The sequence below is a fragment of the Cherax quadricarinatus genome, chromosome 31 (genome assembly GCF_038502225.1).
Source record: "Cherax quadricarinatus isolate ZL_2023a chromosome 31, ASM3850222v1, whole genome shotgun sequence".
Taxonomy (NCBI): Eukaryota; Metazoa; Arthropoda; class Malacostraca; order Decapoda; family Parastacidae; genus Cherax; species Cherax quadricarinatus.
The window spans coordinates 21603984-21621843 of record NC_091322.1 but is presented as its reverse complement, the minus strand read 5'-3'; the positions used below and the strand labels follow the sequence as shown (position 1 = coordinate 21621843).

The window sequence follows — 17860 nt, the reverse complement described above, 5'->3', positions numbered from 1 at the left end:
ACACACTGACACTGTTGTGTTGTAACACTGACACTAGCATCACACTGACACTGTTGTGATGTAACACTGACACTAGCAACACACTGACACTGTTGTGTTGTAACACTGACACTAACACCACACTGACACTGTTGTGTTGTAACACTGACAGTAACACCACACTGACACTGTTGTGTTGTAACACTGACACTAGCACCACACTGACACTGTTGTGTTGTAACACTGACACTAACACCACGCTGACACTGTTGTGTTGTAACACTGACACTAGCACTGACACTGTTGTGTTGTAACACTGACACTAGCACCACACTGACACTGTTGTGTTGTAACACTGACACTAACACCACGCTCACACTGTTGTGTTGTAACACTGACAATAACACCACGCTGACACTGTTGTGTTGTAACACTGACACTAACACCACGCTGACACTGTTGTGTTGTAACACTGACACTAACACCACGCTGACACTGTTGTGTTGTAACACTGACACTAACACCACACTGACACTGTTGTGTTGTAACACTGACACTAACACCACACTGACACTGTTGTGTTGTAACACTGACACTAACACCACACTGACACTGTTGTGTTGTAACACTGACACTAACACCACACTGACACTGTTGTATTGTAACACTGACACTAGCACCACACTGACACTGTTGTGTTGTAACACTGACACTAGCAACACACTGGCACTGTTGTGTTGTAACACTGACACTAACACCACACTGACACTGTTGTGTTGTAACACTGACACTAGCACCACACTGACACTGTTGTGTTGTAACACTGACACTAACACCACACTGACACTGTTGTGTTGTAACACTGACACTAACACCACACTGACACTGTTGTGTTGTAACACTGACACTAACACCAACCTGCTTCTCACAGACACTGTTGTTGCTGGGCCTGGTAACACTGGCTGCTGCACTCCCAGAGAAATTGCACCAGCTGGCCGGCGAGGCTGACGAGGATGAAGAAGGTGTTGACTATGAAGATGAACCCAAGAGACCGTACAGCTTCTCGTACGCCGCCTCCCGCTACTACAACGGCGCTCCTGACAGAGAACACCAGGAACAACGAGGAGAAGACGGTATTACCAGAGGTGTCTTCAGGTAGGTTCCGGTATTCTGTGTTCCCCAGTCTGGGGGTACTGTGTGATGTGTGTCTGGGGTACTGTGTGAGGTGTGTCTGGGGGTATTATGTGACGTGTGTCAGGGGTACTATGTGATGTGTGTCTGGGAGTACTATGTGAGATGTGTCTGTGGGTAATATGTGATGTGTGTCTGGGAGTACTGTGTGAGATGTTTCTGGGAGTACTATGTAATGTGTGTCTGGGGTATTATGTGATGTGTGTCTGGGGTACTATGTGATGTGTGTCTGGGGTACTATATGATGTGTGTCTGGGGTACTTTGTGATGTGTGTCTTGGGGTACTATGTGATGTGCGTCTGGGGTACTATGTGATGTGTGTCTGGGGTACTATGTGATGTGTCTGGGGGTACTATGTGATGTGTGTCTGGGGTACTATGTGATGTGTGTCTGGGGCACTATGTGATGTGTGTCTGGGGGTACTAAGTGATGTGTGTCTTGGGTACTATGTGATGTGTGTCTGTTGGTACCATGTGATGTGTGTCTGGGGTACTATGTGTTGTGTGTCTGGGGTACTATGTGATGTGTGTCTGGGGGTACTATGTGATGTGTGTCTGGGGTACTATGTGATATGTGTCTGGGGTACTATGTGATGTGTGTCTGGGTACTATGTGATGTGTGTCTGGGGGTACTATGTGATGTGTGTCTGGGGTACTATGTGATGTGTGTCTGGGGTACTATTTGATGTGTGTCTGGGGTACTATGTGAGGTGTGTCTGGGGTACGATGTGAGGTGTGTCTGAGGGTACCATGTAATGTGTGTCTGGGGGTACTATGTGAGGTGTGTCTGAGGGTACTATGTAATGTGTGTCTGGGGGTACTATGTGAGGTGTGTCTGAGGGTACTATGTAATGTGTGTCTGGGGGTACTATGTGAGGTGTGTCTGAGGGTACTATGTAATGTGTGTCTGGGGGTACTATGTGAGGTGTGTCTGAGGGTACCATGTAATGTGTGTCTGGGGGTACTATGTGAGGTGTGTCTGAGGGTACTATGTAATGTGTGTCTGGGGGTACTATGTGAGGTGTGTCTGAGGGTACTATGTAATGTGTGTCTGGGGTACTATGTAAGGTGTGTTTGGGGGTTACTATGTGTGGTGTGTCTGGGGGTACTATGTGAGGTGTGTCTGGGGGTACTATGGAAGGTGTGTTTGGGGGTACTATGTGAGGTGTGTCTGAAGATACTATATGAGGTGTGTCTGGGGATACTATGTGAGGTGTGTCTGGGGATACTATGTGAGGTGTGTCTGGGAGTACTTTGTAATGTGTGTCTGGGGGTACTATGTGAGGTGTGGCTGGGAGTACTATGTAAGGTGTGTTTGGGGGTACTATGTGTGGTGTGTCTGGGGGTACTATGTGAGGTGTGTCTGGGGTACTATGTAAGGTGTGTTTGGGGGTACTATGTAAGGTGTATTTGGGGGTACTATGTGTGGTGTGTCTGGCTGTACTATGTGAGGTGTGTCTGGGGTACTATGTAAGGTGTGTTTGGGGGTACTATGTGTGGTGTGTCTGGGGGTACTATGTGTGGTGTGTCTGGGGGTACTATGTAAGGTGTGTTTGGGGGTACTATGTTAGATGTGTCTGGGGTACTATGTGAGGTGTGTCTGGGGGTACTATGTTAGATGTGTCTGGGGTACTATGTGAGGTGTGTCTGGGGGTGCTATGTTAGATGTGTCTGGGGTACTATGTGAGGTGTGTTTGGGGGTACTATGTGTGGTGTGTCTGGGGTACTATATAAGGTGTGTTTGGGGGTACTATGTGTGGTGTGTCTGGGGGTACTATGTGAGGTGTGTCTGGGGGTACTATGTGAGGTGTGTCTGGGGGTACTATGTTAGATGTGTCTGGGGTACTATGTGAGGTGTGTCTGGGGTACTATGTAAGCTGTGTTTGGGGGTACTATGTGTGGTGTGTCTGGGGGTACTATGTTAGATGTGTCTGGGGTACTATGTGAGGTGTGTCTGGGGTACTATGTAAGGTGTGTTTGGGGGTACTATGTGTGTGGTGTGTCTGGGGGTACTATGTGAGGTGTGTCTGGGGGTACTATGTGAGGTGTGTCTGGGGGTACTATGTTAGATGTGTATGGGGTACTATGTGAGGTGTGTGTGGGGTATGTGAAGTGTGTCTGGGGTATATGAGGTGTGTCAGGGGTGTATGTGTGTTTGGATGAGTGTTAGAACTCACCTATATGTGGTTGTAACACTAACACCACACTGACACTGTTGTGTTGTAACACTAACACCACACTGACACTGTTGTGTTGTAACACTAACACCACACTGACACTGTTGTGTTGTAACACTAACACCACACTGACACTGTTGTGTTGTAACACTAACACCACACTGACACTTGTGTTGTAACACTGACACTATTGTGTTGTAACACTAACACCACACTGACACTGTTGTGTTGTAACACTAACACCACACTGATACTGTTGTGTTGTAAAACTAACACCACACTGACACTGTTGTGTTGCAACACTGACACTGTTGTGTTGTAACACTAACACCACACTGACACTGTTGTGTTGTAACACTAACACCACACTGACACTGTTGTGTTGCAACACTGACACTGTTGTGTTGTAACACTAACACCACACTGACACTGTTGTGTTGTAACACTAACACCACACTGACACTGTTGTGTTGCAACACTGACACTGTTGTGTTGTAACACTAACACCACACTGACACTGTTGTGTTGTAACACTAACACCACACTGACACTGTTGTGTTGTAACACTAACACCACACTGACACTGTTGTGTTGTAACACTAACACCACACTGATACTGTTGTGTTGTAACACTAACACCACACTGACACTGTTGTGTTGTAACACTAACACCACACTGATACTGTTGTGTTGTAACACTAACACCACACTGACACTGTTGTGTTGTAACACTAACACCACACTGACACTGTTGTGTTGTAACACTAACACCACACTGACACTGTTGTGTTGTAACACTAACACCACACTGACACTGTTGTGTTGCAACACTGACACTGTTGTGTTGTAACACTAACACCACACTGACACTGTTGTGTTGTAACACTAACACCACACTGACACTGTTGTGTTGCAACACTGACACTGTTGTGTTGTAACATTAACACCACACTGACACTGTTGTGTTGTAACACTAACACCACACTGACACTGTTGTGTTGTAACACTAACACCACACTGATACTGTTGTGTTGTAACACTAACACCACACTGACACTGTTGTGTTGTAACACTAACACCACACTGACACTGTTGTGTTGTAACACTAACACCACACTGACACTGTTGTGTTGTAACACTAACACCACACTGACACTGTTGTGTTGTAACACTGACACTGTTGTGTTGTAACACTAACACCACACTGACACTGTTGTGTTGTAACACTAACACCACACTGACACTGTTGTGTTGTAACACTAACACCACACTGACACTGTTGTGTTGTAACACTAACACCACACTGACACTGTTGTGTTGTAACACTGACACTGTTGTGTTGTAACACTAACACCACACTGACACTGTTGTGTTGCAACACTGACACTGTTGTGTTGTAACACTAACACCACGCTGACACTGTTGTGTTGTAACACTAACACCACACTGACACTGTTGTGTTGCAACACTGACACTGTTGTGTTGGAACACTAACACCACACTGACACTGTTGTGTTGTAACACTAACACCACACTGACACTGTTGTGTTGCAACACTAACACCACACTAACACTGTTGTGTTGCAACACTAACACCACACTGACACTGTTGTGTTGCAACACTAACACCACACTGACACTGTTGTGTTGTAACACTAACACCACACTGACACTGTTGTGTTGCAACACTGACACTGTTGTGTTGTAACACTAACACCACACTGACACTGTTGTGTTGTAACACTAACACCACACTGACACTGTTGTGTTGTAACACTAACACCACACTGACACTGTTGTGTTGTAACACTAACACCACACTGACACTGTTGTGTTGTAACACTAACACCACACTGACACTGTTGTGTTGTAACACTAACACCACACTGACACTGTTGTGTTGCAACACTGACATTGTTGTGTTGTAACACTAACACCACACTGACACTGTTGTGTTGCAACACTGACATTGTTGTGTTGTAACACTAACACCACACTGACACTGTTGTGTTGCAACACTGACACTGTTGTGTTGTAACACTAACACCACACTGACACTGTTGTGTTGTAACACTAACACCACACTGACACTGTTGTGTTGTAACACTAACACCACACTGATACTGTTGTGTTGTAACACTAACACCACACTGATACTGTTGTGTTGTAACACTAACACCACACTGACACTGTTGTGTTGCAACACTAACACCACACTGACACTGTTGTGTTGTAACACTAACACCACACTGACAATGTTGTGTTGCAACACTGACATTGTTATGTTGTAACACTAACACCACACTGACACTGTTGTGTTGCAACACTGACACTGTTGTGTTGTAACACTAACACCACACTGACACTGTTGTGTTGTAACACTAACACCACACTGACACTGTTGTGTTGTAACACTAACACCACACTGACACTGTTGTGTTGTAACACTAACACCACACTGACACTGTTGTGTTGTAACACTAACACCACAATGACACTGTTGTGTTGTAACACTAACACCACACTGATACTGTTGTGTTGTAACACTAACACCTCACTGACACTGTTGTGTTGCAACACTAACACCACACTGACACTGTTGTGTTGTAACACTAACACCACACTGACACTGTTGTGTTGCAACACTGACACTGTTGTGTTGTAACACTAACACCACACTGACACTGTTGTGTTGCAACACTGACACTGTTGTGTTGTAACACTAACACCACACTGACACTGTTGTGTTGCAACACTGACACTGTTGTGTTGTAACACTAACACCACACTGACACTGTTGTGTTGCAACACTAACACCACACTGACACTGTTGTGTTGTAACACAAACACCACACTGACACTGTTGTGTTGCAACACTGACACTGTTGTGTTGTAACACTAACACCACACTGACACTGTTGTGTTGCAACACTGACACTGTTGTGTTGTAACACTAACACCACACTGACACTGTTGTGTTGCAACACTAACACCACACTGACACTGTTGTGTTGCAACACTAACACCACACTGACACTGTTGTGTTGTAACACTGACACTGTTGTGTTGTAACACTAACATCAAATTACACCACACTAATACTCTTGTGGAGTTACTGTAGTATACCAGTGTGTGTTACTGTAGTATACCAGTGTGTTACTGTAGTATACCAGTGTGTGTTACTGTAGTATACCAGTGTGTTACTATAGTATACCAGTGTGTGTTACTGTAGTATACCAGTGTGTTACTGTAGTATACCAGTGTGTGTTACTGTAGTATACCAGTGTGTGTTACTGTAGTATACCAGTGTGTTACTGTAGTATACCAGTGTGTGTTACTGTAGTATACCAGTGTGTGTTACTGTAGTATACCAGTGTGTTACTGTAGTATACCAGTGTGTGTTACTGTAGTATACCAGTGTGTTACTGTAGTATACCAGTGTGTGTTACTGTAGTATACCAGTGTGTGTTACTGTAGTATACCAGTGTTTTTCACTGTAGTATACCAGTGTGTTACTTTAGTATACCAGTGTGTGTTACTGTAGTATACCAGTGTGTGTTACTGTAGTATACCAGTGTGTTACTGTAGTATACCAGTGTGTGTTACTGTAGTATACCAGTGTGTGTTACTGTAGTATACCAGTGTGTTACTGTAGTATACCAGTGTGTGTTACTATAGTATACCAGTGTGTGTTACTGTAGTATACCAGTGTGTGTTACTGTAGTATACCAGTGTTTTTCACTGTAGTATACCAGTGTGTTACTGTAGTATACCAGTGTGTGTTACTGTAGTATACCAGTGTGTTACTGTAGTATACCAGTGTGTGTTACTGTAGTATACCAGTGTGTGTTACTGTAGTATACCAGTGTTTTTCACTGTAGTATACCAGTGTGTTACTGTAGTATACCAGTGTTTTTCACTGTAGTATACCAGTGTGTGTTACTGTAGTATACCAGTGTGTTACTGTAGTATACCAGTGTGTGTTACTGTAGTATACCAGTGTGTGTTACTGTAGTATACCAGTGTGTTACTGTAGTATACCAGTGTTTTTCACTGTAGTATATCAGTGTGTTACTGTAGTATGCCAGTGTTTTTCACTGTAGTATACCAGTGTGTTACTTTAGTATACCAGTGTGTTTTACTGTAATATACCAGTGTGTGTTACTGTAGTATACCAGTGTGTTACTGTAGTATACCAGTGTGTGTTACTGTAGTATACCAGTGTGTTACTGTAGTATACCAGTGTGTGTTACTGTAGTATACCAGTGTGTGTTACTGTAGTATACCAGTGTGTTACTGTAGTATACCAGTGTGTGTTACTGTAGTATACCAGTGTGTTACTGTAGTATACCAGTGTGTGTTACTGTAGTATATCAGTGTGTTACTGTAGTATACCAGTGTGTTACTGTAGTATACCAGTGTGTTACTGTAGTATACCAGTGTGTTACTGTAGTATACCAGTGTGTGTTACTGTAGTATACCAGTGTGTTACTGTAGTATACCAGTGTGTGTTACTGTAGTATACCAGTGTGTTACTGTAGTATACCAGTGTGTTACTGTAGTATACCAGTGTGTGTTACTGTAGTATACCAGTGTGTGTTACTGTAGTATACCAGTGTTTTTCACTGTAGTATACCAGTGTGTTACTTTAGTATACCAGTGTGTGTTACTGTAGTATACCAGTGTGTGTTACTGTAGTATACCAGTGTGTGTTACTGTAGTATACCAGTGTGTGTTACTGTAATATACCAGTGTGTTACTGTAGTATACCAGTGTGTTACTGTAGTATACCAGTGTGTGTTACTGTAGTATACCAGTGTGTGTTACTGTAGTATATCAGTGTTTTTCACTGTAGTATACCAGTGTGTTACTTTAGTATACCAGTGTGTTTTACTGTAATATACCAGTGTTTTTCACTGTAGTATACCAGTGTGTGTTACTGTAGTATACCAGTGTTTTTCACTGTAGTATACCAGTGTGTTACTTTAGTATACCAGTGTGTGTTACTGTAGTATACCAGTGTGTTTTACTGTAATATACCAGTGTTTTTCACTGTAGTATACCAGTGTGTGTTACTGTAGTATACCAGTGTGTTACTGTAGTATATCAGTGTGTGTTACTGTAGTATACCAGTGTTTTTCACTGTAGTATACCAGTGTGTTACTGTAGTATACCAGTGTGTGTTACTGTAGTATATCAGTGTGTGTTACTGTAGTATTCCAGTATTTTACTGTAGTATGCCAGTGTGTGTGCTACTGTAGTATACTAGTGTGCGTTACTATAGTATACGAGTGTGTTTCACTGTAGTATACCAGTGTGTTTCACTGTAGTATACCAGTGTGTTTCACTGTAGTATACCAGTGTGTGTCACTGTATTATACCAGTGTGTGTTACTGTAGTATACCAGTGTGTCATACTGTAGTATACGAGTTTGTTACTGTAGTATACCAGTGTGTTACTGTGGTATACCAGTGTGTTACTGTAGTATACCAGTGTGGTTTACTGTAGTATACCAGTATGTGTTACTGTAGTATACTAGAGTGCGTTACTGTAGTGTACTAGTGTGTGTAGTATACTAGAGTGCGTTACTGTAGTATACCAGTGTGTTACTGTAGTATATCAGTGTGTTACTGTAGTGTAATAGTGTGTTACTGTAGTATATCAGTGTGTTACTGTAGTATATCAGTGTGTTACTGTAGTATACCAGTGTGTTACTGTAGTATACCAGTGTGTTACTGTAGTATACCAGTGTGTTACTGTAGTATACCAGTGTGTTACTTTAGTATTCCAGTGTGTTACTGTAGTATACCAGTGTGTTACTGTAGTATACCAGTGTGTTACTGTAGTATACCAGTGTGTTACTGTAGTATACCAGTGTGTTACTGTAGTATACCAGTGTGTTACTGTAGTATACCAGTGTGTTACTGTAGTATACCAGTGTGTTACTGTAGTATACCAGTGTGTTACTGTAGTATACCAGTGTGTTACTTTAGTATTCCAGTGTGTTACTGTAGTATACCAGTGTGGTTTACTGTAGTATACCAGTATGTGTTACTGTAGTATACTAGAGTGCGTTACTGTAGTGTACTAGTGTGTGTTACTGTAGTATATCAGTGTGTTACTGTAGTATACCAGTGTGTTACTGTAGTATACCAGTGTGTTACTGTAGTATACCAGTGTGTTACTGTAGTATACCAGTGTGCTACTGTAGTATATCAGTGTGTTACTTTAGCTTTGGTCTCCCTGGCAGGTACGTAGACCCACGTCACAAAGTACAAGAGGTCGTGTACTTCGCTGACGAAGGAGGTTTTCACGTGGAGGCTTCCAACCTGCCTCAGGAGACCCTGGCTGTGCAGAACGCTCGTCTCAAACACCAGGAACTCTTTGAGAAGATCAGAGAGGAACATGCTCGTATTGGAGCCGAGAGAGCGCTCCTTGAGTCCGAAAACACCGATGACGAGAAGTACCAGTAGTCATGTACCTGTAGTGACGTACCTGTAGTGATGTACCAGTAGTGACGTACCTGTAGTGACGTAACTGTAGTGACGTACCTGTAGTGACGTACCTGTAGTGACCTACCTGTAGTGACCTAGTTGTAGTGACGTACCAGTATTGACGTTCCTGTAGTGACGTACCTGTAGTGATGTACCAGTAGTGACGTACCAGCAGTGACCTACCAGTAGTGATGTACTAGTAGTGCCGTTCCAGTAGTGACGTACCAATAGTGACGTACCAGTAGTGACGCTCCAGTAGTGACATTCCAGTAGTGACGTACGAATAGTGACGCTCCAGTAGTGACGTAGCAGCAGTGACGTACCAGTAGTGACGTTCCAGTAGGGACGTACCAGTAGTGACGTTCCAATAGTGACGCACCAGTAGTGACGTACCAGTAGTGACGTTCCAGTAGTGACGTACCAGTAGTGACGTACCAGTAGTGACGTACCAGTAGTGACGTTCCAGTAGTGGCGTACCAGTAGTGACGTACCAGTAGTGACGTACCAGTAGTGACGTACCAGTAGTGACGTTCCAGTAGTGACGTTCCAGTAGTGACGTACCAGTAGTGACGTACCAGTAGTGACGTACCAGTAGTGACTTTCCAGTAGTCAAATTTGCTCTGGCGACGCGCCTACGATACCAAGATTTACGAAGGATAAGTCCTCGAGATAACATGGATAAAAGTCACACTAATATAACAACACACAGAAACGTGATGTTGAAACAGCGAAGAACAACATCGAATTAAGAGTAAACAAAGTAGGTGACGGGAAGCGCAGAACATCAGAGGGAACACTAACATTGTTCTTACATACTACTGTGTTATTCCAGAGGTAGGAAGTGAAAACTGAACGTCTATTAATGTGTTATATATATGACAGTGTTAGGTGATAGCTGGTGATGGTCGGGAGACAGGAAATTCTGTCTTATTTACATTATCTTCAGAGGGAAGGAGAAAAATATTTATTGATGTATATTTATCAAATCTTTGCCCAGTCTTAATACTGAGTAATCTTACGATAAACCTTGTTTTTCTGTACATTTCATATTTTCGTAAATATTTACATGCCGTCAGTGAGGTAAATTCCTCAGTTCTCTTGTGTTTACCATGGCTACAGTTAGGTTAATAACAGTGATCATCAAGGGTGGGTCCTGACAGGTGATGTTAATTCATAACTAATGTTTGTGTAGTGTTTCTGGCACAACTGTTGCTCTATCAAGTCAAAATTGTCTGTTAGATGTTTGTTATTGTCTGTACAACCCAGTAGTTCACCTGTCAGTGTGTGCTTACACCTGCCTTCACTGTTTGCTTACACCTGCCTTCAGTGTTTGCTTACACCAGCCTTCAGTGTGTGCTTACACTTGCCTGTAGGTTATGTATTTACACCTGCCTTCAGTGTGTGCTTACACCTGCCTTCAGTGTGTGCTTACACCTGCCTTCAGTGTGTGCTTAAACCTGCCTGAAGGTTAAGTATTTACACCTGCTTTCAGTGTGTGCTTACACCTGCCTTCAGTGTGTACTTACACCTTCCTTAAGTGTGTGCTTACACCTGCCTGTATGTTATGTAGTTACACCTGCCTGTAGGTTGCGTGCTTACACCTGCCTACATATTGTGTGCTTACACCTGCCTGCTTGGGGTCACACCTGCCTACAGAGGGTAACGTTATGACACAAACATAATCGTTCACATCTGAACATCTCACATAAACAACATACACTATGGGACTGCAAGAGTGTCAGGTTGAACACACAAAATACAGGACTGACTTTGTATGTTGTATAGCAATAATACGAAATACAGGACTGACTTTGTATGTTGTATAGCAATAATACGAAATACAGGACTGACTTTGTATGTTGTATAGCAATAATACGAAATCATTCGTATGTCACAAAATTCTTTGTATTTGCTCGAGAATCACTTTATTACTGAAATAAAATTTAGAAAATTGTGGTTTGTTATTAACATTGTAAATAAAGCATGTAAAATGTGCCTGCAGGTGTAGTGTGCACACCTGCCTGCAGGGTGTAGTGTGCACACCTGCCTGCAGGTGTAGTGTGCACACCTGCCTGCAGGGTGTAGTGTGCACACCTGCCTGCAGGTGTAGTGTACACACCTGCCTGCAGGGTGTAGTGTGCACACCTGCCTGCAGGGTGTAGTGTGCACACCTGCCTGCAGGTTGTAGTGTGCACACCTGCCTGCAGGGTGTAGTGTGCACACCTGCCTGCAGGGTGTAGTGTGCACACCTGCCTGCAGGTGTAGTGTGCACACCTGCCTGCAGGTGTAGTGTACACACCTGCCTGCAGGTGTAGTGTGCACACCTGCCTGCAGGTGAAGTGTACACACCTGCCTGCAGGTGTAGTGTGCACACCTGCCTGCAGGGTGTAGTGTGCACACCTGCCTGCAGGTGTAGTGTACACACCTGCCTGCAGGTGTAGTGTACACACCTGCCTGCAGGTGTAGTGTGCACACCTGCCTGCAGGGTGTAGTATGCACACCTGCCTGCAGGTGTAGTGTGCACACCTGCCTGCAGGGTGTAGTGTACACACCTGCCTGCAGGTGTAGTGTGCACACCTGCCTGCAGGGTGTAGTGTGCACTCCTGCATGCAGGGTGTAGTGTGCACACCTGCCTGCAGGTGTAGTGTACACACCTGCCTGCAGGTGTAGTGTACACACCTGCCTGCAGGTGTAGTGTGCACACCTGCCTGCAGGGTGTAGTGTGCACACCTGCCTGCAGGGTGTAGTGTGCACACCTGCCTGCAGGTGTAGTGTGCACACCTGCCTGCAGGGTGTAGTGTACACACCTGCCTGCAGGGTGTAGTGTACACACCTGCCAGCAGGGTGTAGTGTACACACCTGCCTGCAGGGTGTAGTGTACACACCTACCTGCAGGTGTAGTGTGCACACCTGCCTGCAGGGTGTAGTGTGCACACCTGCCTGAAGGGTGTAGTGTGCACACCTGCCTGCAGGGTGTAGTGTACACACCTGCCTGCAGGGTGTAGTGTGCACACCTGCCTGCAGGGTGTAGTGTGCACACCTGCCTGCAGGTGTAGTGTGCACACCTGCCTGCAGGTGTAGTGTGCACACCTGCCTGCAGGTGTAGTGTGCACACCTGCCTGCAGGTGTAGTGTGCACACCTGCCTGCAGGTGTAGTGTGCACACCTGCCTGCAGGTGTAGTGTACACACCTGCCTGCAGGTGTAGTGTGCACACCTGCCTGCAGGTGAAGTGTACACACCTGCCTGCAGGTGTAGTGTGCACACCTGCCTGCAGGGTGTAGTGTGCACACCTGCCTGCAGGTGTAGTGTACACACCTGCCTGCAGGTGTAGTGTACACACCTGCCTGCAGGTGTAGTGTGCACACCTGCCTGCAGGGTGTAGTATGCACACCTGCCTGCAGGTGTAGTGTGCACACCTGCCTGCAGGGTGTAGTGTACACACCTGCCTGCAGGTGTAGTGTGCACACCTGCCTGCAGGGTGTAGTGTGCACTCCTGCATGCAGGGTGTAGTGTGCACACCTGCCTGCAGGTGTAGTGTACACACCTGCCTGCAGGTGTAGTGTACACACCTGCCTGCAGGTGTAGTGTGCACACCTGCCTGCAGGGTGTAGTGTGCACACCTGCCTGCAGGGTGTAGTGTGCACACCTGCCTGCAGGGTGTAGTGTGCACACATGCCTGCAGGGTGTAGTGTGCACACCTGCCTGCAGGGTGTAGTGTGCACACCTGCCTGCAGGGTGTAGTGTACACACCTGCCTGCAGGGTGTAGTGTGCACACCTGCCTGCAGGGTGTAGTGTACACACCTTCCTGCAGGGTGTAGTGTGCACACCTGCCTGCAGGGTGTAGTGTACACACCTGCCTGCAGGTGTAGTGTACACACCTGCCTCCAGGGTGTAGTGTACACACCTGCCTGCAGGTGTAGTGTACACACCTGCCTGCAGGGTGTAGTGTGCACACCTGCCTGCAGGGTGTAGTGTGCACACCTGCCTGCAGGTGTAATGTATACACCTGCCTGCAGGTGTAGTGTGCACACCTGCCTGCAGGGTGTAGTGTTCACACCTGCCTGCAGGGTGTAGTGTGCACACCTGCCTGCAGGGTGTAGTGTGCACACCTGCCTGCAGGGTGTAGTGTACACACCTGCCTGCAGGGTGTAGTGTGCACACCTGCCTGCAGGGTGTAGTGTGCACACCTGCCTGCAGGGTGTAGTGTACACACCTGCCTGCAGGTGTAGTGTGCACACCTGCCTCCAGGGTGTAGTGTGCACACCTGCCTGCAGGTGTAGTGTACACACCTGCCTGCAGGTGTAGTGTGCACACCTGCCTGCAGGTGTAGTGCACACACCTGCCTGCAGGGTGTAGTGTACACACCTGTCTGCAGAGTGTAGTCCACACACCTGCCTGCAGGGTGTAGTGTACACACCTGCCTGCAAGGTGCAGTGTACACACGTGCCTGCAGGGAGTAATGTACACACCTGTCTGCAGAGTGTAGTCCACACACCTGCCTGCAGGGTGTAGTCTACACACCTGCCTGCAGGGTGTAGTCTACACACCTGACTGCAGAGTGTAGTGTACACACCTGACTGCAGAGTGTAGTCCACACACCTGACTGCAGGGTGTAGTGTACACACCTGACTGCAGAGTGTAGTCCACACACCAGCCTGCAGGGTGTAGTGTACACACCTGACTGCAGAGTGTAGTCCACACACCTGACTGCAGGGTGTAGTGTACACACCTGTCTGCAGGTTGTAGTCCACACACCTGACTGCAGGGTGTAGTGTACACACCTGACTGCAGAGTGTAGTGTACACACCTGACTGCAGAGTGTAGTCCACACACCTGACTGCAGGGTGTAGTGTACACACCTGACTGCAGAGTGTAGTCCACACACCTGCCTGCAGGGTGTAGTGTACACACCTGCCTGCAGGGTGTAGTGTACACACCTGACTGCAGAGTGTAGTGTACACACCTGACTGCAGAGTGTAGTCCACACACCTGCCTGCAGGGTGTAGTGTACACACCTGACTGCAGAGTGTAGTCCACACACCTGCCTGCAGGGTGTAGTGTACACACCTGCCTGCAGGGTGTAGTGCACACACCTGCCTGCAGGGTGTAGTGTACACACCTGCCTGCAGGGTGTAGTGTACACACCTGCCTGCAGGGTGTAGTGTACACACCTGCTTGCAGGGTGTAGTGTACACACCTGCCTGCAGGGTGTAGTGTACACACCTGCCTGCAGGGTGTAGTGTACACACCTGCCTGCAGGGTGTAGTGTACACACCTGCCTGCAGGGTGTAGTGTACACACCTGCTTGCAGGGTGTAGTGTACACACCTGCCTGCAGGGTGTAGTGTACACACCTGCCTGCAGGGTGTAGTGTACACACCTGCCTGCAGGGTGTAGTGTAAACACCTGCCATCAGGGTGTAGTATACACACCTGCCTGCAGGGTGTAGTGTACACACCTGCCTGCAGGGTGTAGTGTACACACCTGCCTGCAGGGTGTAGTGTACACACCTGCCTGCAGGGTGTAGTGTACACACCTGCCTGCAGGGTGTAGTGTACACACCTGCCTGCAGGGTGTAGTGTACACACCTGCCTGCAGGTGTAGTGTACACACCTGCCTGCAGGGTGTAGTGTACACACCTGCCTGCAGGTGTAGTGTACACACCTGCCTGCAGGGTGTAGTGTACACACCTGCCTGCAGGGTGTAGTGTACACTCCTGGTTGCAGGGTGTAGTGTACACACCTGCCTACAGGGTGTAGTGTACACACCTGCCTGCAGGGTGTAGTGTACACTCCTGCCTGCAGGGTGTAGTGTACACACCTGCCTGCAGGTTGTACTGTACACTCCTGCCTGCAGGGTGTAGTGTACACACCTGCCTGCAGGGTGTAGTGTACACACCTGCCTGCAGGTGTAGTGTACACACCTGCCTGCAGGGTGTAGTGTACACACCTGCCTGCAGGTGTAGTGTACACACCTGCCTGCTGGGTGTAGTGTACACACCTGCCTGCAGGGTGTAGTGTACACACCTGCCTGCAGGGTGTAGTGTACACACCTGCCTGCAGGTGTAGTGTACACACTTGCCTGCAGGGTGTAGTGTACACACCTGCCTGCAGGGTGTAGTGTACACACCTGCCTGCAGGGTGTAGTGTACACACCTGCCTGCAGGGTGTAGTATACACACCTGCCTGCAGGGTGTAGTGTACACACCTGCCTGCAGGGTGTAGTGTACACACCTGCCTGCAGGGTGTAGTGTACACACCTGCCTGCAGGGTGTAGTGTACACACCTGCCTGCAGGGTGTAGTGTACACACCTGCCTGCAGGGTGTAGTGTACACACCTGCCTGCAGGTGTAGTGTACACACTTGCCTGCAGGGTGTAGTGTACACACCTGCCTGCAGGGTGTAGTGTACACACCTGCCTGCAGGGTGTAGTGTACACACCTGCCTGCAGGGTGTAGTGTACACACCTGCCTGCAGGGTGTAGTGTACACACCTACCTGCAGGGTGTAGTGTACACACCTGCCTGCAGGGTGTAGTGTACACACCTGCCTGCAGGGTGTAGTGTACACACCTGCCTGCAGGGTGTAGTGTACACACCTGCCTGCAGGGTGTAGTGTACACACTTGCCTGCAGGGTGTAGTGTACACACCTGCCTGCAGGGTGTAGTGTACACACCTGCCTGCAGGGTGTAGTGTACACACCTGCCTGCAGGGTGTAGTGTACACACCTGCCTGCAGGTGTAGTGTGCACACCTGCCTGCAGGGTGTAGTGTACACACCTGCCTGCAGGGTGTAGTGTACACACCTGCCTGCAGGGTGTAGTGTGCACACCTGTCTGCAGGGTGTAGTGTGCACACCTGCCTGCAGGTTGTAGTGTGCACACCTGCCTGCAGGGTGTAGTGTGCACACCTGCCTGCAGGGTGTAGTGTGCACACCTGCCTGCAGGGTGTAGTGTGCACACCTGCCTGCAGGTTGTAGTGTGCACACCTGCCTGCAGGGTGTAGTGTGCACACCTGCCTGCAGGGTGTAGTGTGCACACCTGCCTGCAGGGTGTAGTGTACACACCTGCCGGCAGGGTGTAGTGTGCACACCTGCCTGCAGGGTGTAGTGTGCACACCTGCCTGCAGGGTGTAGTGTGCACACCTGCCTGCAGGGTGTAGTGTGCACACCTGCCTGCAGGGTGTAGTGTACACACCTGCCTGCAGGGTGTAGTGTACACACCTGCCTGCAGGGTGTAGTGTGCACACCTGCCTGCAGGGTGTAGTGTGCACACCTGCCTGCAGGTGTAGTGTACACACCTGCCTGCAGGTGTAGTGTGCACACCTGCCTGCAGGTGTAGTGTGCACACCTGCCTGCAGGTGTAGTGTGCACACCTGCCTGCAGGTGTAGTGTGCACACCTGCCTGCAGGTGTAGTGTGCACACCTGCCTGCAGGTGTAGTGTACACACCTGCCTGCAGGTGTAGTGTGCACACCTGCCTGCAGGTGTAGTGTACACACCTGCCTGCAGGTGTAGTGTGCACACCTGCCTGCAGGGTGTAGTGTGCACACCTGCTTGCAGGTGTAGTGTACACACCTGCCTGCAGGGTGTAGTGTGCACTCCTGCCTGCAGGGTGTAGTGTGCACACCTGCCTGCAGGTGTAGTGTACACACCTGCCTGCAGGTGTAGTGTACACACCTGCCTGCAGGTGTAGTGTGCACACCTGCCTGCAGGGTGTAGTGTGCACACCTGCCTGCAGGGTGTAGTGTGCACACCTGCCTGCAGGGTGTAGTGTGCACACCTGCCTGCAGGGTGTAGTGTGCACACCTGCCTGCAGGGTGTAGTGTGCACACCTGCCTGCAGGGTGTAGTGTACACACCTGCCTGCAGGTGTAGTGTACACACCTGCCTGCAGGGTGTAGTGTACACACCTTCCTGCAGGGTGTAGTGTGCACACCTGCCTGCAGGGTGTAGTGTACACACCTGCCTGCAGGTGTAGTGTACACACCTGCCTCCAGGGTGTAGTGTACACACCTGCCTGCAG

The 17860-nt window shown here is 48.0% G+C and overlaps 1 protein-coding gene across 1 annotated transcript in view; it reads left to right on the top strand.

Moving 5' to 3' along the window:
- Positions 1-11792, top strand: part of LOC128697426 (larval cuticle protein 16/17) — a 135469-nt gene extending 123677 nt beyond the window's left edge. The window contains exons 2-3 of the mRNA XM_053789080.2: positions 911-1134; positions 9597-11792. Coding sequence (XP_053645055.1) covers positions 911-1134; positions 9597-9819 — 447 coding nt within the window. The 3' untranslated portion in view covers positions 9820-11792. The remainder of the gene's footprint in view (positions 1-910; positions 1135-9596) is intronic.
- The last annotated feature ends 6068 nt before the right edge of the window (positions 11793-17860 follow it).